We start from the raw sequence: 27756 nt of genomic DNA on the forward strand, positions 1-27756 counted from the left end.
ACCAGAGCCCTTGTGGGATTGTGTAACAGTGCAGAGTACACCAGAAACTGCTCTTTGTTTCCACAGTGTTGTTCCTGCTTGTCCCAGTCAGACTCTGCTCACTGTGTATTTGCCTTGTTCATGTTTGTTCCTGACAGAGCCTGCATCCTGTTAGCCAGATTGGTTTCAGTCTTTGTGTTAACCAGAGACGTTCCCTGTGGCTACATTTGCCTCATAGTTGGTTTCCATGCCCTCCGTTTCCTCTTGGGGTATTGTGTCTGGTAGTCTATGATCAGTCCTCAAATGTATAGAATAGTTTAATTTGTTTTCTTATCTTATTTTGTTCTGGGACATGTTTTCAAAGGGGCAACTCCAGCCCCCATCCCTTGTCTGGTTTTGCATGTATTCATTAGTACCAAACAGTGACAGTGTGCTAAGGCTGTATGCCTGGATTTGGTACTGTGCCTCCAGCCAAACAAACAAGTGCTGATAATGTGTATGTAAGGACAATACATGTTTGTGCCCTGACGGTCCAGACACAGATTCACTTCTGCTACCACCTTTTGATGGGGCTTGTGTAGTGACTAGCTGTGAGATTAAACAGCACAGAGGCACTGATGTTTCCTGTTGCTGTGCAAATTTTAGAGTCCTACCCTGTGTACAAATGTAGTGATGAAGCCTACCTGTTTTTCTATTAATGATCCATAATGTATTTGAGCACACCAAGGTTGCTCTGTCGTCAGACTTTTGAAATTTCTGCTGTACCATAGCTGCCCTATCCCCTTGTATGCCGTTACCTGATCTTTGGCTTTAGGTCAAATCTGCTTTGAAGGATACTCGGTTAATTCAAGGGTTGGCTCCACAGGCTCCTGACTAGACCTGCACGTAACTGTTACACCATGGAAGCCAATACTGACACAGGGTACAAATGGCCACACACTTGAACTGGACACTTTTGTGCAATGAACCATTGGAAATATGTGAACACATGCAGCATGGTGTGCTGGTCCACCACAACCACAGGGGAAACATAGGTCATTTACATTAGTCAAACTGTGGTGTACATAACAATGTTATGATTGGATTTGAGACTCTGTGTCACAAACACTGTACCTACCTAGCATGTTCAAATGCCTGACTCATGGGTAGTATACACACAAGTGACCATGAAGTGGTAGCCAACATTTCATGACATGTGAGGGGTAACACATCTGACTTAGCCCTCATCAGCCGTCCTCGATCTTTCCTGTGTATAGTTAGCCATGGAAAATATATTGTCCCCAATGTCAAGCAAGTATACACAGCATAACAGACAACAGATATTACAAACACATATCATGACTGATGTACCTCATTGATTGGCATCTGATGGTTATACCCATTTGTAACACATTCATACATGAACATTACGCCAAATGTTTTGCATGCCGTTAGCACAGAGGCACACAAATAATTTTGCAAAAACAACAAGTGATGGACGGAATGCTGAACATTGTCAAACACTCACCCCCAGTCATAGATCTGGGTTTAATCCATCGTTCTTTTGCTCAGCATGCCACCCCAGTTTGGACCCAGCCATATGCAAATCAGTCTTCACCCTGTTCCTCATGGGAATAGTCCAGACCGAACTGCCAAGCCAGGTCCTCACTGGACCGGAAACAAGCATCCTGGGACCGGTTTCGGGGTTTCACCCCTCATCAGCCAGGCTAGCTTGAATCCAGTGGCATGGGAAGCACGGGACCCACGTCTGGGCATACCCTTCCCACTTAGGGCGACAAAGCAAAAACAACAAGTGATGGACGGAATGCTGAACATTGTCAAACACTCACCCCCAGTCATAGATCTGGGTTTAATCCATCGTTCTTTTGCTCACCATGCCACCCCAGTTTGGACCCAGCCATATGCAAATCAGTCTTCACCCTGTTCCTCATGGGAACAGTCCAGACCGAACTGCCAAGCCAGGTCCTCACTGGACCGGAAACAAGCATCCTGGGACCGGTTTCGGGGTTGCACCCCTCATCAGCCAGGCTAGCTTGAATCCAGTGGCATGGGAAGCACGGGACCCACGTCTGGGCATACCCTTCCCACTTAGGGCGACAAAGCAAAAACAACAAGTGATGGACGGAATGCTGAACATTGTCAAACACTCACCCCCAGTCATAGATCTGGGTTTAATCCATCGTTCTTTTGCTCACCATGCCACCCCAGTTTGGACCCAGCCATATGCAAATCAGTCTTCACCCTGTTCCTCATGGGAACAGTCCAGACCGAACTGCCAAGCCAGGTCCTCACTGGACCGGAAACAAGCATCCTGGGACCGGTTTCGGGGTTTCACCCCTCATCAGCCAGGCTAGCTTGAATCCAGTGGCATGGGAAGCACGGGACCCACGTCTGGGCATACCCTTCCCACTTAGGGCGACAAAGCAAAAACAACAAGTGATGGACGGAATGCTGAACATTGTCAAACACTCACCCCCAGTCTTGATCTGGGTTTAATCCATCGTTCTTTTGCTCACCATGCCACCCCAGTTTGGATCCAGCCATATGCAAATCAGTCTTCACCCTGTTCCTCATGGGAACAGTCCAGACCGAACTGCCAAGCCAGGTCCTCACTGGACCGGAAACAAGCATCCTGGGACCGGTTTCGGGGTTTCACCCCTCATCAGCCAGGCTAGCTTGAATCCAGTGGCATGGGAAGCACGGGACCCACGTCTGGGCATACCCTTCCCACTTAGGGCGACAAAGCAAAAACAACAAGTGATGGACGGAATGCTGAACATTGTCAAACACTCACCCCCAGTCATAGATCTGGGGACCCACGTCTGGGCATACCCTTCACACTTAGGGCGACAAAGCAAAAACAACAAGTGATGGACGGAATGCTGAACATTGTCAAACACTCACCCCCAGTCATAGATCTGGGTTTAATCCATCGTTCTTTTGCTCACCATGCCACCCCAGTTTGGACCCAGCCATATGCAAATCAGTCTTCACCCTGTTCCTCATGGGAACAGTCCAGACCGAACTGCCAAGCCAGGTCCTCACTGGACCGGAAACAAGCATCCTGGGACCGGTTTCGGGGTTTCACCCCTCATCAGCCAGGCTAGCTTGAATCCAGTGGCATGGGAAGCACGGGACCCACGTCTGGGCATACCCTTCCCACTTAGGGTGACAAAGCAAAAACAACAAGTGATGGACGGAATGCTGAACATTGTCAAACACTCACCCCCAGTCATAGATCTGGGTTTAATCCATCGTTCTTTTGCTCACCATGCCACCCCAGTTTGGACCCAGCCATATGCAAATCAGTCTTCACCCTGTTCCTCATGGGAACAGTCCAGACCGAACTGCCAAGCCAGGTCCTCACTGGACCGGAAACAAGCATCCTGGGACCGGTTTCGGGGTTTCACCCCTCACCAGCCAGGCTAGCTTGAACACAGTGGCATGGGAAGCACGGGACCCACGTCTGGGCATACCCTTCCCACTTAGGGCGACAAAGCAAAAACAACAAGTGATGGACGAAATGCTGAACATTGTCAAACACTCACCCCCAATCATAGATCTGGGTTTAATCCATCGTTCTTTTGCTCACCATGCCACCCCAGTTTGGACCCAGCCATATGCAAATCAGTCTTCACCCTGTTCCTCATGGGAACAGTCCAGACCGAACTGCCAAGCCAAGTCCTCACTGGACCGGAAACAAGCATCCTGGGACCGGTTTCGGGGTTTCACTCCTCATCAGCCAGGCTAGCTTGAATCCAGTGGCATGGGAAGCACGGGACCCACGTCTGGGCATACCCTTCCCACTTAGGGCGACAAAGCAAAAACAACAAGTGATGGACGGAATGCTGAACATTGTCAAACACTCACCCCCAGTCATAGATCTGGGTTTAATCCATCGTTCTATTGCTCACCATGCCACCCCAGTTTGGACCCAGCCATATGCAAATCAGTCTTCACCCTGTTCCTCATGGGAACAGTCCAGACCGAACTGCCAAGCCACGTCCTCACTGAACCGGAAACAAGCATCCTGGGACCGGTTTCGGGGTTTCACCCCTCATCAGCCAGGCTAGCTTGAATCCAGTGGCATGGGAAGCACAGGACCCACGTCTGGGCATACCCTTCCCACTTAGGGCGACAAAGCAAAAACAACAAGTGATGGACGGAATGCTGAACATTGTCAAACACTCACCCCCAGTCATAGATCTGGGTTTAATCCATCGTTCTTTTGCTCACCATGCCACCCCAGTTTGGACCCAGCCATATGCAAATCAGTCTTCACCCTGTTCCTCATGGGAACAGTCCAGACCGAACTGCCAAGCCAGGTCCTCACTGGACCGGAAACAAGCATCCTGGGACCGGTTTAGGGGTTACACCCCTCATCAGCCAGGCTAGCTTGAATCCAGTGGCATGGGAAGCACGGGACCCACGTCTGGGCATACCCTTCCCACTTAGGGCGACAAAGCAAAAACAACAAGTGATGGACGGAATGCTGAACATTGTCAAACACTCACCCCCAGTCATAGATCTGGGTTTAATCCATTGTTCTTTTGCTCACCATGCCACCCCAGTTTGGACCCAGCCATATGCAAATCAGTCTTCACCCTGTTCCTCATGGGAACAGTCCAGACCGAACTGCCAAGCCAGGTCCTCACTGGACCGGAAACAAGCATCCTGGGACCGGTTTCGGGGTTTCACCCCTCATCAGCCAGGCTAGCTTGAATCCAGTGGCATGGGAAGCACGGGACCCACGTCTGGGCATACCCTTCCCACTTAGGGCGACAAAGCAAAAACATCAAGTGATGGACGGAATGCTGAACATTGTCAAACACTCACCCCCAGTCATAGATCTGGGTTTAATCCATCGTTCTTTTGCTCACCATGCCACCCCAGTTTGGACCCAGCCATATGCAAATCAGTCTTCACCCTGTTCCTCATGGGAACAGTCCAGACCGAACTGCCAAGCCAGGTCCTCACTGGACCGGAAACAAGCATCCTGGGACCGGTTTCGGGGTTACACCCCTCATCAGCCAGGCTAGCTTGAATCCAGTGGCATGGGAAGCACGGGACCCACGTCTGGGCATACCCTTCCCACTTAGGGCGACAAAGCAAAAACAACAAGTGATGGACGGAATGCTGAACATTGTCAAACACTCATCCCCAGTCATAGATCTGGGTTTAATCCATCGTTCTTTTGCTCACCATGCCACCCCAGTTTGGACCCAGCCATATGCAAATCAGTCTTCACCCTGTTCCTCATGGGAACAGTCCAGACCGAACTGCCAAGCCAGGTCCTCACTGGACCGGAAACAAGCATCCTGGGACCAGTTTCAGGGTTTCACCCCTCATCAGCCAGGCTAGCTTGAATCCAGTGGCATGGGAAGCACGGGACCCACGTCTGGGCATACCCTTCCCACTTAGGGCGACAAAGCAAAAACAACAAGTGATGGACGGAATGCTGAACATTGTCAAACACTCACCCCCAGTCATAGATCTGGGTTTAATCCATCGTTCTTTTGCTCACCATGCCACCCCAGTTTGGACCCAGCCATATGCAAATCAGTCTTCACCCTGTTCCTGATGGGAACAGTCCAGACCGAACTGCCAAGCCAAGTCCTCACTGTACCGGAAACAAGCATCCTGGGACCGGTTTCGGGGTTTCACTCCTCATCAGCCAGGCTAGCTTGAATCCAGTGGCATGGGAAGCACGGGACCCACGTCTGGGCATACCCTTCCCACTTAGGGCGACAAAGCAAAAACAACAAGTGATGGACGGAATGCTGAACATTGTCAAACACTCACCCCCAGTCATAGATCTGGGTTTAATCCATCGTTCTTCTGCTCACCATGCCACCCCAGTTTGGACCCAGCCATATGCAAATCAGTCTTCACCCTGTTCCTCATGGGAATAGTCCAGACCGAACTGCCAAGCCAGGTCCTCACTGGACCGGAAACAAGCATCCTGGGACCGGTTTCGGTGTTTCACCCCTCATCAGCCAGGCTAGCTTGAATCCAGTGGCATGGGAAGCACGGGACCCACGTCTGGGCATACCCTTCCCACTTAGGGCGACAAAGCAAAAACAACAAGTGATGGACGGAATGCTGAACATTGTCAAACACTCACCCCCAGTCATAGATCTGGGTTTAATCCATCGTTCAGCCAGGTCCTCACTGGACCGGAAACAAGCATCCTGGGACCGGGGTTTCACCCCTCATCAGCCAGGCTAGCTTGAATCCAGTGGCATGGGAAGCACAGGACCCACGTCTGGGCATACCCTTCCCACTTAGGGCGACAAAGCAAAAACAACAAGTGATGGGCGGAATGCTGAACATTGTCAAACACTCACCCCCAGTCATAGATCTGGGTTTAATCCATCGTTCTTTTGCTCACCATGCCACCCCAGTTTGGACCCAGCCATATGCAAATCAGTCTTCACCCTGTTCCTCATGGGAACAGTCCAGACCGAACTGCCAAGCCAGGTCCTCACTGGACCGGAAACAAGCATCCTGGGACCGGTTTCGGGGTTACACCCCTCATCAGCCAGGCTAGCTTGAATCCAGTGGCATGGGAAGCACGGGACCCACGTCTGGGCATACCCTTCCCACTTAGGGCGACAAAGCAAAAACAACAAGTGATGGACGGAATGCTGAACATTGTCAAAACACTCACCCCCAGTCATAGATCTGGGTTTAATCCATCGTTCTTTTGCTCACCATGCCACCCCAGTTTGGACCCAGCCATATGCAAATCAGTCTTCACCCTGTTCCTCATGGGAACAGTCCAGACCGAACTGCCAACTGTAATTTTAACAGACAATTCACACACAAAACACACAGGCCATGATTCATTTTTTTGTATCATAGCCTTGCTGTCCTCTAATGATGGAACACCTGTACAAACTTGAAAAATCCTATTTAATTTCCAAAGTTTGTGCTGCTGTTGCGTCAGGTAAAAGAGCTAATCCTGCACAACAACATGAGTATTATGGGCCGCAGTAGTATGGTCTGCCACATGTGCCCAAACACTAGAACACACACTGCAACTCATACCATCCTATCGTTGTCCAGTTATAGGCTGCATGCATGTTAAAATTAGAAAAATTACTCAAACACAATTTAAGGCAGAATTTTTGATGCATATGCATAAAAAATGATGCATATGCGTTAAAAATGACGCTCATGCACATTATACATCAATTGGTCCCTAGCGTTAATTCCACCAGCTAACCCAAGACACACGGATTTCCATGAAAAGTGTATTGATCCATGAATGTGTGAGATTTTAACGTCAATGAATCAAAAAATATTAACGCAAACCCCGTAAATGTAAAAAATGTACACGCAAGACAAAAAACGGGCCGCAAATGAGACAGGAAGTGATGTAATAGGATATCCTGTTTGCAGAAATGGTACAGGGGGTGTACTTTCACTTTCACTTTGCAGTCTGTGATTATTCTAGACTGTGTGCCTGTGTTTTGGATTGTCTCTCTGTGAATATTGTGATTTTTGTCTCCTGTGTGATCTTTATATTTTCTTTTGGTGTTTGGTAAGTGTCTTTTGTATCCTGTGTAAGTGTACTTGTGTCATTAATTGTACTTAGATTTGTCTTTGTACTGTTGGGAGTCTTTGTGGGTAGTATTAGTTGGGGTAGTTTTGGGTTGTCTTTGGGTTAGATAAGTTTACTTTTTCTACCTCCTGTCCCTGTTTTTCCCTCTTTACTTTTGGTTTATTGTTTTGGTGTGATGTTGGGAAGGCCATGGCTGGGGCGCATGGGTAAGGAGGAGTTAGGGGCATTTGTGTGGCTGGTGTGCCACTTCCTTCCCAAGATGTTGGAGGCTGCAGGCTGTGTGATACAGGAGTATCACACGGAAGCAAGGCGGCTGAGGTGGGCAAAGGTTCTGTTCTACCTGAGGCGCATTTTCAACACCCAACACAACAATCACCAGCTGAAGCATTGTTGGGCTGACCTGGTGACCCGAGAGCAGGACCTGCTGGACCACCTGGGTGTGGTGATTGGTGGCCCTGTTGGTGAGTACCAAATTGACTAATGTGTACAGTACAATGCTCTGGAGTGACAGTAGCAAATGTTGTGACATGCTGCATGCAATGTTTGTGGACATGTGGAATGCAAGTTGAACAAACAAGTTAGGATAGGTTAGGTTAGTTTAGGTGTTTGACATAGTTTACGTTTCCTTTCATACATATATAATAAAGTTTGTTGTACTCCTTTACAGTATGTGTCATATGCTTGGGGATCAGTGCCTTTGCATGAGTGTACAGTGTCAAATTTGTGTTTGCCTGTGTGTTCCATCCTGCATCCACATCCCATTCTTGACATGGTTATTCCCACTTCCAAATGAGCTGTCACATTGGCAGCTACAACAAACCCAATTCTCTATGCATCTGCCATCCATTGAACCCACCAATCAAGGTAACTATGGTTCCCAATGTATTGTAAAGGTTGGTGTGATTTTAAATCTGTCATCGTTTGGGTCCTGTGTTGGAATCTTGGGCACTGTGGGACGTCTGCCTGCAGCCTGATGTTCATGTGAACTCTGGTAAACTGAGTGTTGTCATAATCTTATGAAGTTCAGTATAAATAAATCAAACCTATGATTTATTACATTGTATTCCCAGGTGACGTTATTGTCCATTCACTCATACACATCCATTCCTGCTGTGTGGTGTAGGTGTGGGATTAAAGTTTAGAGTCATATGTCAAATACATAATGATTGTCTTGTAGGGAATGTGGGCCACATTGAGTTTCATCTTGTAGATACTTTGGGCCTGACATATACATTTCTGCACAGCATTATACTGTTTGTGATGCTTTAACTTCAGAAATGAGCCAAAGCCAGCACAGATGATGATAAAATCCAGATCCTTGTGCATAGATATCAGCCCACATTCTTTCTACACTATTGTATTAACATTCTGTGGCCATTGACATGTTACGTGCATCTCAAATCTCCTACACAGTTGATGTGTCACATTACACAGAGACAAAGTGGTTGTGTAGGTTCTGTTTATTTTAAAGTGCTGTAGTGCAATATTTACATAGTCCAGGATTGTAAGTCCATTTGTGTGACGCCTTCTATTGTGATGCAACACAAGTGCAATTATGAGGGACATGTCATTGGACATGCTGTGATGGAGTGTCATTCAGTGAAGAGGAACAGGAATTGCCAGTTAGGTAGTGAGACACAATTGCAGTCCATAGAGGTAAGGGAAACAGTGTGTTGGAGAACAGTGCATGTTACCAACTGTAGCAAGACTGGCATGTTATAAAGCACAGGACACAGGAAAATCACTGCCCGTGTGGCATGGACTGGTGCTACCGGGTACTCCTACGGCTGAAGGTGATTTGTTCCACGTCTTCATCTTCTGATGTGTGTGTCGTCTCCTCTGTCTTTGGTGGTGGTGGGTTTGAGGGGGCAACACACACTTCAGTGTTTGAAGAAGTGGACTCTGAATTCCCGGTAGCTGCCAACTATGGGGCTGTTAAGGGCATAACTGCAGCAAGGAGGAGCTGCTGGTTATTGAGTATAGCAGCTACATTGCTGTGGTAGGCAGCCAGGTCGGCCCTGAGGGGGTCATGATTGAGGTATTGTGGCAACTCCCTAACTGCTGTGGTGAAGTCCCTCACACACTGTTGTAGTCCTTGCAGTAGGGATTGTTGGACTTGCATGGCTGCTGAGGGTTCTGCGGATGTCATCATGCACATGGGCATCCCCTCAAGGCTGGCTGCTATAATTTGCATCCCCACCTGCACCTCCTTTGCCGCTAGTGGCTGGTAGAGGGTATGTGGGTGGAGAGCCCTGTTCCTAGTAAAGGTGGCCCCATTGTGGCTTGTAGGCCTGCTGCCCTATTTTTGCATGTCTGACGTCATTATGGCTACTCAGCAGAAAACAAGAATGTTACTTAAATTAAAAACAGCAACCATCCACATATAACGTCTGTCGAACAAAACCCAAAACAAGACTCAAATCTAATAGATTATTTTGATGTCCATATTAAACCTCGGGATCACATTTATAACCATGATTGCAATCATGGCCATGTATAGTCCATCCTATCTACGTGAACGGAATGATGAACGGAATGAGAAAGGTGCCAAGGCCTGGAGTGTCAGTAATGAAATCGATCCTGCTAATTCGCTAACAACAACTTCTGCAAAAAATCATGAGCCAGGCCCAAAATTCACGGAAGATGAAGTCTGACTAGTCATTCTTAGCCAAAAGCAAATTAAAGCCCCTGGCCTGGACAGAATATCAATAAATATATTTCTCAATAATCTGACAGTTTTGGTGGCTATATTGATCGCAGCATACAATACAATTTGGGAATTTGGTGATGTCTCGTCATGCAGGAGATCTGCAGTTGTTGTGCTGCTGCACAAAAAGGTCCTTGTAATGATCCGGTGAACTGCTGCCCAGTTTCGTGTGTTGATGACTATAAAATGGTGCTGCAATTTCAAGCTGGTTTCCAAAGATCACAAGGTGCAGTTGTTCATGCTATGAGACTCTACGGTGCTTGTTTGAAGTTTACCCATGTAATGCACTCTTTCTGACCTTCATTGATCCTAAGATAGTGTTTGAGTCTGTGGATAGATCAGTCCTCTGGAAGAGCTTGCAAGATCTAGGACTTTATGCGAAGCTCATCAATGTAGTGCAAACACTTCAACTAGGTAACATGGCTACAGTGAGATTTGGCCACTAGGATTTGATCTAAAAGCCAGTGTCAGACAAGGATGCTTTTTAGCCCCCTTGCTATTTAACCTTTTCATCAGTGATGTCGAGAAGCATCTCTTCGCACGAAATCTGAATGTCCCAATTATGGGGGGTGGAAACACCACTGTTTGCTGACAACGCTGCATGACCGACCTATACAGAGCTCTCAATGCACAAGTTACTCAATGGCTTTGAAAATTACTGCACTCAGAAGAACCTCATGATTGGCACTAGTAAAACAAAATTCATAATGATCAACTCAAGGCACGGTCCGAAGAATGTATTTAAAGTATACCACCACCTGTTGGATTGCATTGGCTTTTATGAATACCTGGGAAGAAGGTTTGATACAAATTTAACCTTCATAGAGCAGAAGTCTAAAAGTGAAGCTATCTTGTCTCAACATACGAGTGCTGTTTTGCAATTTAGAAGCAAATGTGGTCCAAGATTAATTAAATCAACTCTACAGGCTTATTGAGTTAAAACACTAGTCCCTGCCTCTACGTGGCTCAGCTTTGGGGATGCAGTAAGGCACCTGGACTCTTGAAAACTGGCAATCATTTTTTGCGCTGCCTACTGCAGCTCGGTCTGGGGACTCCAATGGCTGCCTTAGTGCATGAGTTGGGTATGAGAAATATCAAAACTGTTTCCGCACTTAAACCTATTTTGTATTGGTGTTGAATATGGACAAAACCAAATCTTGCAATTTATCTTAAGCCTGTTTTGGCATTTGGCAAAGCAGCATTTCACATGATAAACCTTGCTTTGATCATATTGTAAGGACTCCAACTAGTATAAGATGTTACAATTTATGGTCCAACCCAGACAAAATGACCCCTTGGTGTCACGGTTTGCACACTTCTTACCGCTGTAGTCTGAGATTCTCGGGGTACCACCTGGTTTTTTGCTTGTTCTGGATTGGCCAAGGTAAGGGTGGCCCCTTCCAGTAGCCACAGTGCTGCTGACAATACGTCTAATGCAAAAAGAACAGTTGATGGACGGAACGTAGACCAAATCAAACATTTTACCCCAGTCTCAGATTTGGGTTTAATCCATCAGTTCTTTTGCTTGCCATGCCATTTCAGTTTGGACCCAGCAATACGCAAATCAGTCTTGACCCTGTTCCCCTTGGGAAGAGTCCAGCTGGAACCGCAAGGCCAGGTCCTCCCTGGACCAAAAAAAAAGCATCCTGGGACCGGTTTTGGGGTATCACCCCTCTTCAGCCAGGCTTGCTTGAATCTGGTGGTATGGTGAGCACTGGACCCACATCTGAGCATACCCTTCTCACTTGGGGCGCCAAATGCAAAAAGAACAGTTGATGGACAGAATGTAGATCAAATCAAAATTCTCCCCCAGTCACAGATCTGGGTTTAATCCATCAGTTTTGTTGCACACCATGCCATTCCAGTTTGGATCCAGCCATATGCAAATCAATCTTGACCCTGTTCCCCATGGGAACAGTCCAGCCTGAACTGCCAGGCCTGGTCCTCCCTGGACCAGAAACAAGCATCCTGAGATTGGTTTCTGGGTATCACCCCTCTTCAGCCAGGCAGGCTTGAATCTGGTGGCATAGTGCACATGAGATGAACGTCTGGGCATACCCTTCCCACTTGGGGCGACAAATGAAAAAAGAACAGTTGATGGCCGGAATGTATACCAAATCAAACATTCTCCCCCACTCACAGATCTGGGTTTAATCCTTCAGTTTTTTTGCTCACCATACCATTCCAGTTTGGATCCAGCCATATGCAAATCAGTCTTGACTCTGTTCCCCATGGGAACAGTCCAGCCCGAACTGCCAGGCCAGGTCCTCCCTGGAACAGAAACAAGCATCCCGAGACCGGTTTCGGGGTATCACTCCTCTTCAGCCAGGCTAGCTTGAATCTGGTGAAATAGTGAGCATGGGACCCACGACTGGGCATACTCTTCCCACTTGGGGTGACAAATGCAAAAATAACAGTTGATGGACGGAATGTAGACCAAATCAAACATTCTCCCCCAGTCACAGATCTGGGTTTAATCCATCATTTTTTTTGCTCACCATGCCAAGTTTGGACCCAACCATATGCAAATCAGTCTTGACCCTGTTCCCCATGGGAACAGTCCAGCCCGAACTGCCAGGCCAGGCCCTCCTTGGACCAGAAACAAGCATCCTGAGACCAGTTTCGGGGTATCACCCCTCTTCCGCCAGGCTATCTTGAAACTGGTAACATAGTGAGCATGGGACCCACATCTAGGCATACCCTTCCCACTTGGGGCGACAAATGCAAAAAGAACAGTTGATGGACGGAATGTAGACCAAATCAAATACTCTCCCCTAGTCACAGATCTGGGTTTAATCCATCAGTTGTTTGCTCACCATGGCATTCCAGTCTGGACCCAGCCATACGCAAATCAGTCTTGACCCTGTTCCCCATGGGAAAAGTCCAGCCCGAACTGCCAGGCCAGGTCCTCCCTGGACCAGAAACAAGCATCCTGAGATTGGTTTTGGGGTATCACCCCTCTTCAGCCAGGCTAGCTGGAATCTGGTGGCATAGTGAGCATGGGACCCACGTCTGGGTATACCCTTCCCACTTGGGGCAACAAATGCAAAAAGAACAGTTGATGGACGGAATGTAGACCAAATCAAACATTCTCCCCCACTCACAGATCTGGGTTTAATCCATCCGTTTTTTCATCACCATGCCATTCCAGTTTGGACCCAGCCATATGCAAATCTGTCTTGACTCTGTTCCCATGGGAACAGTCCAGCCCGAACTGCCAGGCCAGGTCCTCCCTGGACCAGAAGCAGGCATCCCGAGACTGTTTTCGGGGTATCACCCCTCTTCAGCCAGGCTAGCTTCAATCTGGTGACATGGTGAGCATGGGACCCACGCCTGGGCATATTCTTCCCACTTGGGGCGACAAATGCAAAAAGAACAGTTGATGGACGGAATGTAGACCAAATCAAACATTCTCCCCCAGTCACAGATCTGGGTTTAATCCATCAGTTTTTTGCTCACCATGCCATTCCAGTTTGGACCCAGCCATATGCAAATCAGTCTTGACTCTGTTCCCTATGGGAGCAGTCCAGCCCAAACTGCCAGGCCAGGTCCTCCTTGGACCAGAAACAAGCATCCTGAGACCGGTTTCAGGGTATCACCCCTCTTCAGCCAGGCTAGCTTAAATCTGGTGGCATAGTAAGCATGGGACCCACGTCTGGGTATACCCTTCCCACTTGGGGCAACAAATGCAAAAAGAACAGTTGATGGACGGATGTAGACCAAATCAAACATTCCCCGCCAGTCACAGATCTGGGTTTAATCCATCAGGTGTTTTGCTCACCATGCCATTCCAGTTTGGGGTATCACCCCTCTTCAGCCAGGCTAGCTTGAATTTGGCGGCATTGTGAGCATGGGACTCACATCTGGGCATACCCTTCCCACTTGGGGCAACAAATGCAAAAAAATAGTTGATGGACGGAATGTAGACCAAATCAAACATTATTCCCCAGTCACAGATCTGGGTTTAAGCCATCAGTTTTTTTGCTCACCATGCCATTCCAGTTTGGACCCAGTCATATGCAAATCAGTCTTGACCCTGTTCCCCATGGGAACAGTCCAGCCCGAACTGCCAGGCCAGCTCCTCCCAGGACCAGAAACAAGCATCTTGGGACAGGTTTCAGGGTATCACCCCTCTTCAGCCAGGCTAGCTTGAATCTGGTGGAATAGTGAGCATGGGACCCACGTCTAGGCGAAGGAGTCCCAGATGAAAAACCCAATATTGGGAAAAAACCTCAGATCACAGGAACTCCTGAAAAGAGGCAAAAAGTAGAGCTGAGAAGAATAAAGAATCAGGAACAACGAAGCTGCAGGCAAAAAACAGGATAGGTCCAAAAACACGGGAAGCAGGAGGGAGGAGCACCACCAGGACGGAAGTGTTTGCAACACAAGGAAAATGAGACCTTCTGTGCTTTTATACTGACAAACAGGAAGTGGCATGCAAGAAGAACTAAATATGCCATCTTGGATTGGGAAAGCCACATGCAAGTGAATGGAAAAATAGCCATTGTAGAAAAGGTAGTAAGCAATGAATGCAGAGAAGGAAACACTGACACCTGGGAGGAAGACAATATGGCCACAAGAAGAAAAAGGAAAAAGAGGAAAGAAAAAGAAAAAGAAGTCCAGCAAGCAGGTAAGAAAAACTACGGTGGCCGCAAGCAAGCGCGTGACCCAGAGCCCAAGAGCGGACTCCCGAGCCAGGCCGCGGTTGAGAAAACACATTGCGGCCCAAAAAGCAGCCCGCGACAGGACTGGCCACCCAAAACACGGCCCACTGATCTGCCTGTGGCCCGCAAGGGGGATGCTGCGGGTCCCCGTGGCGTCACACTTGGAGTCTGCATAAAATCAAAGATATGTTACGTTCACGAATGTTTAATATCCAGAGGTGCAAGCTCTTTATACTTTTTCAGGAAATTAAACCTGCCCATTGCTACGAGAAATATCTAGATCTGGTCTTCCATGAAATAAAGAGAGCATTATACATAATAGGCCAAATTTACAAGGCCCTACCGCCTCTTAGCGCCACACTAACATATTTTTTTACGCTAATTTGGCATTAAGGAGGCCATTCTCCTTTGCCATATCTACAAAGTGGCGCAGTGCTTGCATTGTGCCACTTTGTGCCTCCTTGCTACACATTATGCTTACGCCAGGTATAATGTATGCAAGTGAGGCCCGTAAAAATGGTACAGTGAAATTTACAACATTTTACTGCACCATTTTTAGTGTCATTTTTAACACCTACTCAGAGCAGAGTTTAAAATGACATGCCCATTTCTTTCAATGGGCTTCCATTCACTTTGCAGGATAAGTGCCACAATTTATGGCGCGAATCCTGCAAAGTACCACAATAGCAGTGTAAATTTTGATACTATTGTCCTCACATGCGCCATGGTGAGCCCTATTGGAAATACGGTGTCAGGGGGGGCACAAAGGGGCGCAAGAAAAGTGGCGCATCACAGCTGATGGGCCACTTTCTTGTGAATCTGGCCCAAAGTTTGGTTAGGACCCTCTCAGTTCTGATCTACACAAAGAACTGGACAAATAACCAGGGGCCATATGTACGAACCCATTTTCCCATAGATACAAAATGGGCAAAACTGTTTGATACATCTGGCCCCAGTTTACTTCTTGCAAAGGTTCTCAAGGAGGTGAAGAATCTGTCTTGCACTGTATGCTGCTGTACACTTTCTCCTGCAGGTAAGGTGGTTATACCTCGGTCCGCTGTTCAAGAAGCATAATATGAGACATTGTAAAGCTGCCATGAATCTGTGCCTTCAGTCTGACCATGAATCCATATTTAACCCGGTGGCTTCTTATGTTCATGCTGCTTAGAAAGCCATGCGTTCGTGCAACTCATAAATAAACTGGTACTGATTATATCCACCTCACTGTGATTTCCGAAGTTAATTCTGGTATTCAGTTTTAAACTACTATATGTGGCTACGAGGTAATGTTGGTGGACAGTATTCCCACTTTGAAGGTTTTACTTTAGTTTAAAGTTTCCTGAATTGAATGGGAACCTGCATTGCATATGCATAGGTAGGGTGGGATGTGAATTAATGGGCACCAAGGGGCACTCGTGGTTTCCTAAAACTAGAATACCTGTGTTTGGGTGGCCAACAAGCAATCAGTAAATATGTTTTAAAGACAAATAGCTTGCAATATAACAGGGCCCCTTGATTATATCACCGGGTACCAAAAGTGCATCATAGATCAGTGTTGTCGTACATGGGAAGTTATTTTGCCTAGATGTGCTATTATTGCTGGATGAAAGTGGTTGATGTGGTTACTGAGGGTGAGAATCCATCAAGTTTCTGGCATGTAGTAGGAGTACTAGTAGAGCAGAGTTACGGGAGGAAGAAACTGAAATAGTGTGCTCAAGTAAATGTATTATTTTCATGAAGCACATTGAAGGAATTCATTATCAGAATTTAAAATGCATTGTATTTTATTTGTAAAATGCAATGTAACACATACAAAGTACAAAATACAAATTTGTAACTTTTGTTGAAATATAAAACAAAATGTATTTTTGAATTTCGTAAATTGTAACCTTCTTATGGGCCAGGCAACATTTTAGTGCCTGACATAATTATTACATATTTTTAGCTGTACGCACCTGCACTTTAGGAGAAGAGTAAGACAACTTTTATTGCTAAATGGACCCAAATAACTCTTTCATTAATGAGTGTGACTATAAAATCTCACGATTTCAAACCTACCAAGGCCACAATTTGTGTGCCCATATATTGGAGGAGGTTTGACCGAGTTATATTTACAGTTTAGGGTCAACGGGCCTTGATGTCAAGAGGGGTTGGCACATAACACTTTGCCATCTGGGATGGTCTGGATTTTACTGTGCCTGTTTTCTATGGGAGGATAGAAAACTCGTGAGGCTGCAGGTTGATTGTGCATTGAGCCTGAGAACGAGACGGCTGTGCAGGCATGCCCATTGAGTCTTTTCTTTGTATATATCTTAAAAAGATGAGATTTATTGCAAACGTGTTATGCAATAGAATTTGCCAAGCATCGATTTTACTTTTGTATCATTATGGATTTGATATTGTATGACCTATATTTATAAGCAGAAACAATAAAAAAGTGCCATTACTGTCCGCCGCCTTGTCTGAAGCCAAGTTCATGAGGACTGTTAAGTACTTGGGTCGAGAAACAGGCCTTAGATGCCAAAGGCATGTGGTTGCCATTATGTGCCTCGAAGACTCCTTGATAAAGGACCACAGAGCTTTCACGTTTCCCAGGCCCATGCGTGAATGGCTCATTCAGTCCAGAAATTGTTCTTGCACTCTGGGGCTTGTAGCAGTGTTCATCCCATTACAAAACATGGCCTGAATGAGCTTCTCGTGTCTGCGTCCGGAAATCATGAGCTCGTTGGGTCCTCTTACACTAAGAAAGTTGAAAGTCCATTCCAATTCTGTGCAGTAATTATGATGCACAAAATTGGCCAAAGCGCTGCCCTGGCTGTTTAAACTTTACCAAGGTTTTCTCGCACCAAGCCTGGCTCGCAACATTCATGCCTTCTTTGTTACATTTGTATGGAATTGTTTTGATCCGCGTTCCCTTCCAAATAGGAGGTAGACAACTTGGTTAAAAAACAACAACATCAAAATAATGACGTGCAGTCCGATGGGTACACCACAGTCAGTGCCTCAGGCTGGTTCAAGTGTGAAAACGCGCCCTCTCGTCCTCATAAGAACTTACCGCCCCTCTGCGCAAATGCTACTCTGGACACACCCTGCGGCCTGTGTGCAGGTTCACAAGAAAGCTGTCCTGTTTTTGATTCCACAAACAGTAACCCGCCCTTTTTGGCTAACCTCGTGCTTTCCTGTCCCGCACCTGTCTCTTCTGACACCCATTGCTGTGCCTATTTATTGTGAGCAGCACATGATGTGGAAATTCACTCTGGCTGCGTAGGGCAGGAGGCCGGAGCAACAATTTTCACTTCTCCTCCCTGGGCATGAACATGAATCTGAGGACAGTTCTCGTGCTGTTGGCCTTGGCATGGGTCACAATGTTGGCCAATTTTGGCACGCTTGTGTCTGGTGTGAAGGCCAAATCTCAAGATGGCGGGGCACAAAAACACAGTGGCCAGCAGGAAAAGCAGGCAGACCAACAGGAAAAGCTAGATGGTCAGGGTGTGATCTTTTCTGACCTCAACCCTACAGAATTATCAGAAGTGGTGTATTACCTTCAGCAGAACCTCGGTGTTGGCTTTGTAGATGCTGCAGAAGCAAACCCCTCCGACAACTGTATTTACTACGTCGATGTCCTGCTCCCTAAAAAGCAAGATGCACTAAATTTCCTCGACAACAGAGGGCCACAGCCAAAAAGAGAAGCGCTGGCGGTGGTTTTCTTTGGCAACCAGCAAGTACCTAATATTACAGAGTATGTGATAGGCCCTCTGCCTCACCCAACTTACCACTCAGACATCACTCTGCAGAAGTACAAAGACCAGCTCCCCTACTACCGCAGACCTGTGATTGGTAAGGAGTACACGGAAATTTACACTTTGATCTACCAGAAAGAGTTTGCCAAGGCGCCAATCTTCCTGAAAGATGCCTTTGACTATGATGGGACAAACTTTGCAGCGCTCACCACAGCCCCGCGGGGGTTCCAATCTGGAGACCGCAGAACTTGGTTTATCTTGTTCCATAATGTTAGTGGTAGTGGCTTCTTCCTCCACCCGGTGGGCTTGGAAATCCTGGTTGACCATCAAAGTCTAGATGTCTCCCAGTGGAAAGCGGTCAAAGTTTTTTACAAGGGCAAGTATTTCAACGATATGGTTCACCTGGAGGAGGAGCATAAAGCAGGCAAAATGATGGTTGAAAAAATGGGTAAAGTGCCACCCGAGATGGACATTGCTTCCATGATTCCACTAGGGGACCCAACTGCAAATACTCCTTTTCAATATGAGCCCACTGGCCCACGCTACAGTGTCAAAGACAACCAAGTGTTCTTTCAGTCCTGGAGCTTCGCCTTTGGAAAACATGTGAACTCTGGGTTGCTTCTCTTTGATGTACGATTTCAGGGGGAGAGGGTTGTCTACGAGCTGAGTGTGCAGGAGGCCATTGCAATCTATGGTTCGAATGCTCCAGGTTTACTTGTAACCAGGTACATAGACAGCAGTTTTAGCATTGGAAGATTTGCGCATGAGCTGGTCAGGGGAGTGGACTGCCCCTATCAAGCTACCTACGTGGATACCCACCATATGATTGAATCCCAGAGTCCCAAAACTGTCAAAAACTCCATATGCATATTTGAACAGAATGCAGGTATACCTCTGAGGCGGCACTATTCCAACTTGCATCCTAAATATTACGGTGGGCTACCTAGTACCGTCCTGGTGATCAGGGCTGTTTCAACACTGACAAACTACGACTACGTGTGGGACTTTATGTTCTATCAGAATGGCGTGATTGAAGCCAAAGTGTCTGCCACAGGCTACATCTGTTCGTCCTTCCTCTATGCCGACGGTCTCGATTTCGGGTCTAGAGTTGGCGAACACACCTTGGGAACTCTCCACACCCACTTCATAAATTATAAAGTTGACCTAGACATTGGAGGTAAGTTCATCCCATTTACTGTATTTTACCATACTTTCAACTCAGCAGACCTTTGCCTGGATGATAAATGCATAAGGCATCTATTTTGCTTTTGAGGTTGTTGATGTTTCTGTTTGTGGTCAATCAAACGAAGAAGAGGTCAAGAACGTTCTGCCCAATTCTAGGCTCACTATTCAAACTCCATTCCATGGAGTATGTGGCAAATACAAGACCCTGGATTCCCACAACAGTCTAGAAGAAAATCAAAGGGGTACCTGGATTTCATTGCACACAGCTGGCAAAGCTCCTAGGAATTTTCAGGTAATGAACATAGTATATCAGTGATGGTGCTCCGGTTATTATGCTACAACGTATGAGGTTACTGCTCTTCGGAATTCATACAGAATTCACTTCTTAGCTTTATGGCTAAGATCAAATGTAATTTTTTATTACACGTTCACCTTGCATTTTTCTTGTCAATAACTCGTCCTCTTGGTGTCAATGCAGGCAGGTGAACTGAAAAAGTGTCTAGTCGCACTATTATTACGAGGTGGCTAATGCTAACTTTATAAGGAGACCGGTGATCCCTAGCCGTTATTTTAGCTGTTGTTCTTTTAAATGTGCTCCCACCTGCCACATAGTGTTAAAAGTTACCCATAGGAAGTTTGACTGTGAACAGTAGCTGAGTCAAGATGTCGTGTTGCTGCTGAAATGGCAGGTGGAAGCCAGGTGAGTAGTTTTGCTCCCATCGCAGACTCACTGAGGGCACGGAGAAACTATAATAATAGGATTAAAAAAAACACTAAGACATAACAATATAAAAGAAGGTCGGTCTTCCCTACGAGTCACAAAAAATTCTGTGCATCACTAGGGGCCATATTTATACTTTTTGACGCAAAACTGCGCTAACGCAGTTTTGCGCCAAAAAAATTAGCGCCGGCTAACGCCATTCTGAAGCGCCATGCGGGCGCCGTATTTATTGAATGACGTTAGCCGGCGTTAGCCGCCGGCGCTGTCTGGTGTGCGTTAAAAAAAAACGACGTACACCAGGCAGCGCTGACGCAGGGGGAAAATGGCGCATGGGCGTCCACAAATGGTGCAAGTCAGGCTGAGGCAAAAAAATCACCACAACACGATTTGCGCCATTTTTTTACGACGCCCATCCCCCATTGAAATGACTCCTGTCTTAGCAAAGACAGGAGTCATGCCCCCTTGCCCAATGGCCATGCCCAGGGGACTTCTGTCCCCTGGGCATGGTCATTGGGCATAGTGGCATGTAGGGGGGCACAAATCAGGCACCCCTATGCCACAAAAAAAAAAAAAAAAAATACTTACCTGGACTTACCTTAATGTCCCTGGGGTGGGTCCCTCCATCCTTGGGTGTCCTCCTGGGGTGGGCAAAGGTGGCAGGGGGTGTCCCTGGGGACAGGGGAGGGCACCTCTGGGCTCATTCTGAGCCCACAGGTCCCTTAACACCTGCCCTGACCCAGGCGCTAAAATCCGGCGCTAATGCGGGTTTTTTAGACCCGCCCACTCCCGGGCGTCATTTTTGCCCGGGAGTATAAATACGACGCATATGCATCGGAGTCATTTTTTAAGACGGGAACGCCTACCTTGCATATCATTAACGCAAGGAAGGTGTTCACGCAAAAAAATGACGCTAACTCCATGAACTTTGGCGCTAGACGCGTCTAACGCCAAAGTATAAATATGGAGTTAGTTTTGTGTCGAATTTGCGGCGAAAAAAACGACTCAAATTCGGCGCAAACGGAGTATAAATATGCCCCTAGATATCTTGCTTCATGACAAGATATAAATCTTTTATTGGCATTTCTTAATCAAAGCATATTGTGTATTGCAGTATGCACTTATTTTTTAAACCTCAACTTTCAATGACTAAAGTAAACTTTCCTGGATAAATTCCCTGCTGAGATCTTAATCTGACTAATCTGCTTTAAAGGATTAAATAAAAACATGCGTGGTTAAAGCCTGTAGGCCTGGCCATGGGAAGGCGTCGCAATAGTTATTATTGTTTTATTTATGAACATATAGTACACTCATACCACATGCTTGCAAAAACAATACATTTAAAAAAATGACCATCAAAATAATTTAGTAGAAGAGTACCAGTGCAGGCTCACAAGCAACTGTATTTAAAATGGGTGCATACACAGAGACCCTTTTTATGGTCGAGCCTGTGATAGTATGCACTGGTGCATGCATATTGCTTGCGAGATGCTGTTGCATACAGAAAAGAGCTTGGAGCCCCCTGTTGTTTCTCATTTGTTGGGTTGGGTGGCACTCTTCTTTAAAGCCTCGCAGTTGGTCATGGATGGCATATTATTCATTCCTGTCGGTGGGACAGCGATTAAGCAGTGATATATTCAATTTAATCAGCGCCCGTCCATTGCTCCTGACATGAGTGAGGTACTATTTTAACATCTAGTGCCCTGCAAACAGAAGGCTTGTGATAGGCAGAAACGTGCTCAGGAGGACAAACAAAATAGCAAAGTTGTATTTTCTGTAGTTAACTTTTTGTTTTATTTTGCCAAATCTTCTTTTCTCACTTTGCATTCATATTTTGTTTTGTTTTTGCTTTTGGGTGCTGTTCTCAAAAGATGACTGTTATCTTGTTCTAAACATTGCAAAACAACTTTTTTTTTTCTTATGTGTAATGTTCGAAATTGTGCTCTAACACATAATCGTGCAGTATGCCCCAATCCACCCCACTCCAATCAAATCCGCCCCACTCCAATCCAAACCACTCACCCAAATCCACTCCCATTCACCTCACTTCGTTACTCCCAACCCACCCCACTCCAATTAAAAACAGTCTCCCCTACTCCAATCCGTCTGGCCCACCCAACTCCAGTCCACCTCACCCCAGTCCAATTCCATCCAGTCCAATCCACCTCACTCCAGTTCAGTCACCCCACTCCAATCCACCTCACCCGATTTTAGTCCACCCCACTCCAATCCACCCAACTACATTCAATCCACCCCACTCTACTCCAAACCAATCTACCTCACTCTACCCCAATCCACCCAAATACCTCAATCCACTCCAACCCAATCCACCCTATTTCACCCCATGGCACTCCATGCTATGACACTCTTTGCCACTGGGCCGTTGAACTCTACTCTCCTCCACTCAACTCTACTACACTCTACCCCCTCTACTCCACTCTTTAACACACTACTCCCCCACTCAACTCTAAGACATCCCACACCAATAACTTTCAGCCATACTGAACAGCAGCCACACTGTGGTACAACATGGCAAAAACACATTGCCAATAGCTCTTGTACAGGCAAGGCCTATTGGCTTTGCCAATGCTTAATAGTTTTGATCCCTATCCCGAGAAAATTAACTTTGATTCTTACTGTATCAAGGGCATGGCACTATTGGCTTTGACTCAAAAACAATGAAAAGAGGCTAAAGAATGGAAATAAATATTGGCAAAGTAAAGCATTGGCCCACCAGTACTAGCACTGAAGTACATTTCTTGTTAGGAGGATGCACACAAGTGATTAGGCTGCGTGGCGTCATTCACAGTGCAAGAGAGTCAATGTCTGAAGTGGGCTGACCCATTGCCCATGCTGGCTGTATGCTCTGGTAGATTGACACAAAATGTGAAAGACAGTTAACTAGATCAATGGACGAAGAGGAGCGACACAAACCACTCTGTGTAAATATAAATGTATTTTTTATTCATGATTTTTTATTGCTTATAGGAGGCTGGCGACACAGCAACAGTTGTCTCTAAACCAGATCTAAAAATGGTGGTAAGAGTTTAAGATGCATAATTAAATGGAAAGAAGAAGAAGGGATGTAAGAGGGTGAAAAAGGGATAAGAGAGAGAGATACACCATACATAGGCAAGGGAGTGTGAGGAGGGATAAAGAGAAGTTGCAAGTAAAATAGAGAGAGGATGGAATGAACCGAAAGCAGACAAAGCTTGGTAAAAATAATGAAAAACAGGACTATCAGAGTCAACAAGCCTGTACAAATGAAATAGGTTGACCTTCTATTGAATGACCCAGTTTTGGGTGTAGTTCTGTAGTAATAGTTGGGTACAACTGAAGTTGCTACAAAAGGTCTTTCCTATGCCATATCTTCCCTGGTGTGGATTCTCAACCTGGCTCCCTCATGCCTCTGCATACCATTGTTTCCCTAGTATCGTGCCATCAACCTGTCCTGTTCTCTCAGTTAGGTGCAAGACTGGTCCAACCTTCTTCCAGATTGCACTGTCTTCCCGGACTCACCATTCTACTTTCCTTTTAGGACTGTTCCTCCTCCTTTGTCTGGTCTCTGTAGCCTACCAAGGGTATGGCCATGCCCTTAACTTGAGAAGGGATGCTTGCAGTGGATGGATTAAGAAAAGAGTCCCCCTTACATTACAGGTCCCGTGCCTATGCTGGTGGAAGGATTTTATTCTGTTCATGTAAGTTAATGAAACCATATTTTCCCTAGCAAGATCCTGCATCAATTGTTCTTCTTTCCAGTATTCGCTCTGGACACGTCTAACATTTTACCATTAGGCCAAGCCTAAAAATTAGAGCCAGGAAGAATTCAGGACGAGGGAGGTTAGGGTAAATTACATAGAGAATATACAATAAAACATGGATCACATGGTTGACCCCTTCTCAAATAGTTGCACATAAACTGTTGCATGAGGGAGAAAGAACAAAGTAAGACGTGTCATGTTGTAACCACCAACATTTGTGTCATTACTCAACTAAAGAATATGTTTATCAGGCACAAATAGGAAAACCACTGTGACGTGGAAGTAATGCCAGTATAGGTGGCGACTATACCCAGCTCTGATGAGGTATATGAAACTAAGGCTGGTAATTGATAAAATGCAAAGTGGTTATGGGGGCCACATCACACAAATTTATCCATGTCCATGAGGAGGTAAATATACCATCTTCATATTGTGGCTGCTCGCTTGGCTTTGTCAATCTCTCTAAAAAGAGAAATATGTCTCTCCTGCCAGCCGTGCCTGTGGTTTCCGAGCCCCGCCGCCTGCAACAAGAGCCACACATACACTTCCACCTGGAGCCTGGGGGCCTGCAACCTCTCCTGGAATCCCATCTCTTTGAGATGAGTTTCTACAACCTTGAGCATGTATCTGATCATTCTTCCGGCAATGCTTTGCCTCCCTCTCCTTGACTGCATCTATCATTCTCTCACTTCATCTCAATGTTCCAGCCACTTCGGCCTCACTTTTAGTTTCTCCTTCTTTCATGGTCACACTCCGCCAATAGGTCTCGCCTTTTGGATGTGATTGCATGTTTTTTTTTGTCATTGTTGTGTATTAGTATGATATATTCAATTCTAACGATATTTATGCATGCATATGTTTAAGCTTTGTTGGTGTGTGGCGGAGCGTGTATAGTGTATTATTAAATAAAGAAGTCTTGTTTTTTGTTAAATGTTTTATTTTTCTAGTTTTGCTCTTAATTAACTTATTTGGTATTTGTAAGCAATGTTTTTACATTATTATGTACTATTATTTAATATTTACAATAAACACATTTTTACATGTATTTCATATTCAACACATTTTCAATTAACAGTTTTTGCATACATTCTATTTTATAAACAAAGTTAATTTGTTTTACAATGTCCTTTTTGCACCCATTGCAAAAAACTAATTTCCACAGTTGTTGGTAGGTGTTGTATTAATTCATCTTCAAAGTTTTCTATTTGTGGATTGATAAAGAACCAATCTACCACAGAACACACCACGTCAGCCAGTCCTTTACAGGAATAAGAACCGTGCCATTTGAAATGTTCACAACCACATTTGCAGGCACAGCTGTCAATCTCATGGCTCTACCCATGATGATTTCATGAGGAGACAATCCTGTCCTCCGATCTGGAGTATTGCGAAGACTCATTAACACAAGGGGCAAAGCTTCAGGCCTTTTAAAAGAAGTGGAAGCACACACCTTAGCCAGTCTGGATTTCAGTGACCTATTGACTTGCTCCACAAGTCCTGAAGCCTCAGGTCGATAACTGCAATGTAGCCTCTGCTCCCCTTGCAATGCTGCACACAATAACCTTAGGACCTCAGTGTTGAAGTGGGTCCTTAGTTCTGACTCCAGAGAAGTTGGGAACCCGTATCTGTGGATAAATACCCTTACCAAGAGCTTAGGTACTGTGAGACTGTCATTTCTTCTGGTCAGGAAAGCTTTGACCAAACGTGAGAAGATACAATGAATCACTAGGACATAGCTCAGCCCGTTGCACACAGGCAGTTTGATGAAGTCCAACTGCATTCTGTTAAAGGGACCACCTGATCTTCCTGTGTGCCTGAGTGTTACTGCAATTCTTTTGCCGACATTCATCTGTTGACATGTAACATGCCTGTGACATAATGCTTCAGCCATCAATCTGAACCTAGGATTAAACCACGTCTGCCGAAACAGTCGCACATGGGATCCCTTCCTACAAGAGCAGGTCGATGATAATGTCTCACCATTGGAGGTAGCAAACTATCTGGCAATCCAGGTTCTCTATCTGCCAAAACCCAACCGTTATCTTCTTTCCTTTTTACACAACCAGCTCCAATCCACCCTTGCTGTTTTGCTTCTGACACTTCTTTCTGTAACCTCTTAACTTCCTCCCACATATCTGCTGCGGTTAGCAAAAGGTTGTGATTGGTCTCAGCTGTTCCCTCATTTTGATATTCACCATTGAAAATACAAGCATTTAAGACACAATATTTGGCAACCTCGTCAGCATACCTGTTTCACACTGTTACATAATCATCCTCCTTGCGGTGTCAAAGCATTTAACTACTGCAACTTGAGCAGGTAGCTGTAATGCTTTTAACAAGTTATGTACACTCTCTCCATTGCATATGGGGAGAGTGTACATAACTCAGGGGAGCCTGAAGAGATAATAAAACCTTGTTGTGACCATAAGTGTCCAAAGTCATGGACGAAACCAAAGCCATACTGACTATTAATAAAAATGGTCACTTTCAGCTGGTCTGAAACACAGCATGCTCTAGTAAGAGCAATCAACTCAGCTGCTTGTGCACAAAGTCCCTGATTTATACTTTTTGGTGCAAAACTGCACCAATGCAGTTTTGCACCAAAAAGTTTAGCACCGGCTTGCAAAGGGTAGGCTAGCGTAAAAAACAAATGATGTTAGCCGGGTGGGGCTGGCGGCATTGTTCCCTGTAAGGTGCGCGCGCGCGCACCTTCCCTTTCCCCATCGCGCAGGCCCCTTTGGCAAGCGCGCACAAATGTTCCATCATTCCTATACTTTGTGGTAGTTTATATGCGTTATCACTTTCTAAGCCTAAATAAGCCTTTTAGAGCGATATACTGTACGTGCTCCCCTAAGGCAGATAATGCTCATATTTGAATCTGGATTGAAGTCAATGAAAACAGCGTTTAAATGCCGCGGGGAGTCTTTTAAACATCATTTGGCGTACTTTAGCATACAAGCGAGCAAGTGATATTTGTCTTGGAAATTAATGGTTAATGAGCTAGGAAATACTTCAGAACAGTAGAAAATGTGCTGTTATCAAATGTTCCACCATTCCTATACTTTGTGGTAGTTTATATGTGTTATCACTTTCTAAGCCTAAATAAGCCTTTTAGAGCGATATACGTGCTCCCCTAAGGCAAATAATGCTCATATTTGAATCTGGATTGAAGTCAATGAAAAGAGCGTTTAAATGCCGCGGGGAGTGTTTTAAACATCATTTGGCATACTTTAGCATACAAGCGAGCAAGTTATATTTGTCTTGGAAATTAATGGTTAATGAGCTAGGAAATGCTTCAGAACAGTAGAAAATGTGCCGTTATCAAATGTTCCACCATTCCTATACTTTGTGGTAGTTTATAAGCGTTATCACTTTCTAAGCCTAAATAAGCCTTTTAGAGCGATATACGTGCTCCCCTAAGGCAGACAATGCTCA

At 45.8% G+C, this 27756-nt stretch overlaps 1 protein-coding gene across 1 annotated transcript in view; it reads left to right on the forward strand.

The window, feature by feature from the left end:
- Positions 1 to 18234: 18234 nt before the first annotated feature.
- Positions 18235 to 27756, forward strand: part of LOC138301508 (amine oxidase [copper-containing] 3-like) — a 34262-nt gene continuing 24740 nt past the window's right edge. The window contains exon 1 of the mRNA XM_069242022.1: positions 18235 to 19834. Coding sequence (XP_069098123.1) covers positions 18235 to 19834 — 1600 coding nt within the window. The remainder of the gene's footprint in view (positions 19835 to 27756) is intronic.

Source organism: Pleurodeles waltl, chromosome 6, assembly GCF_031143425.1.
Source record: "Pleurodeles waltl isolate 20211129_DDA chromosome 6, aPleWal1.hap1.20221129, whole genome shotgun sequence".
Classification (NCBI taxonomy): domain Eukaryota; kingdom Metazoa; phylum Chordata; class Amphibia; order Caudata; family Salamandridae; genus Pleurodeles; species Pleurodeles waltl.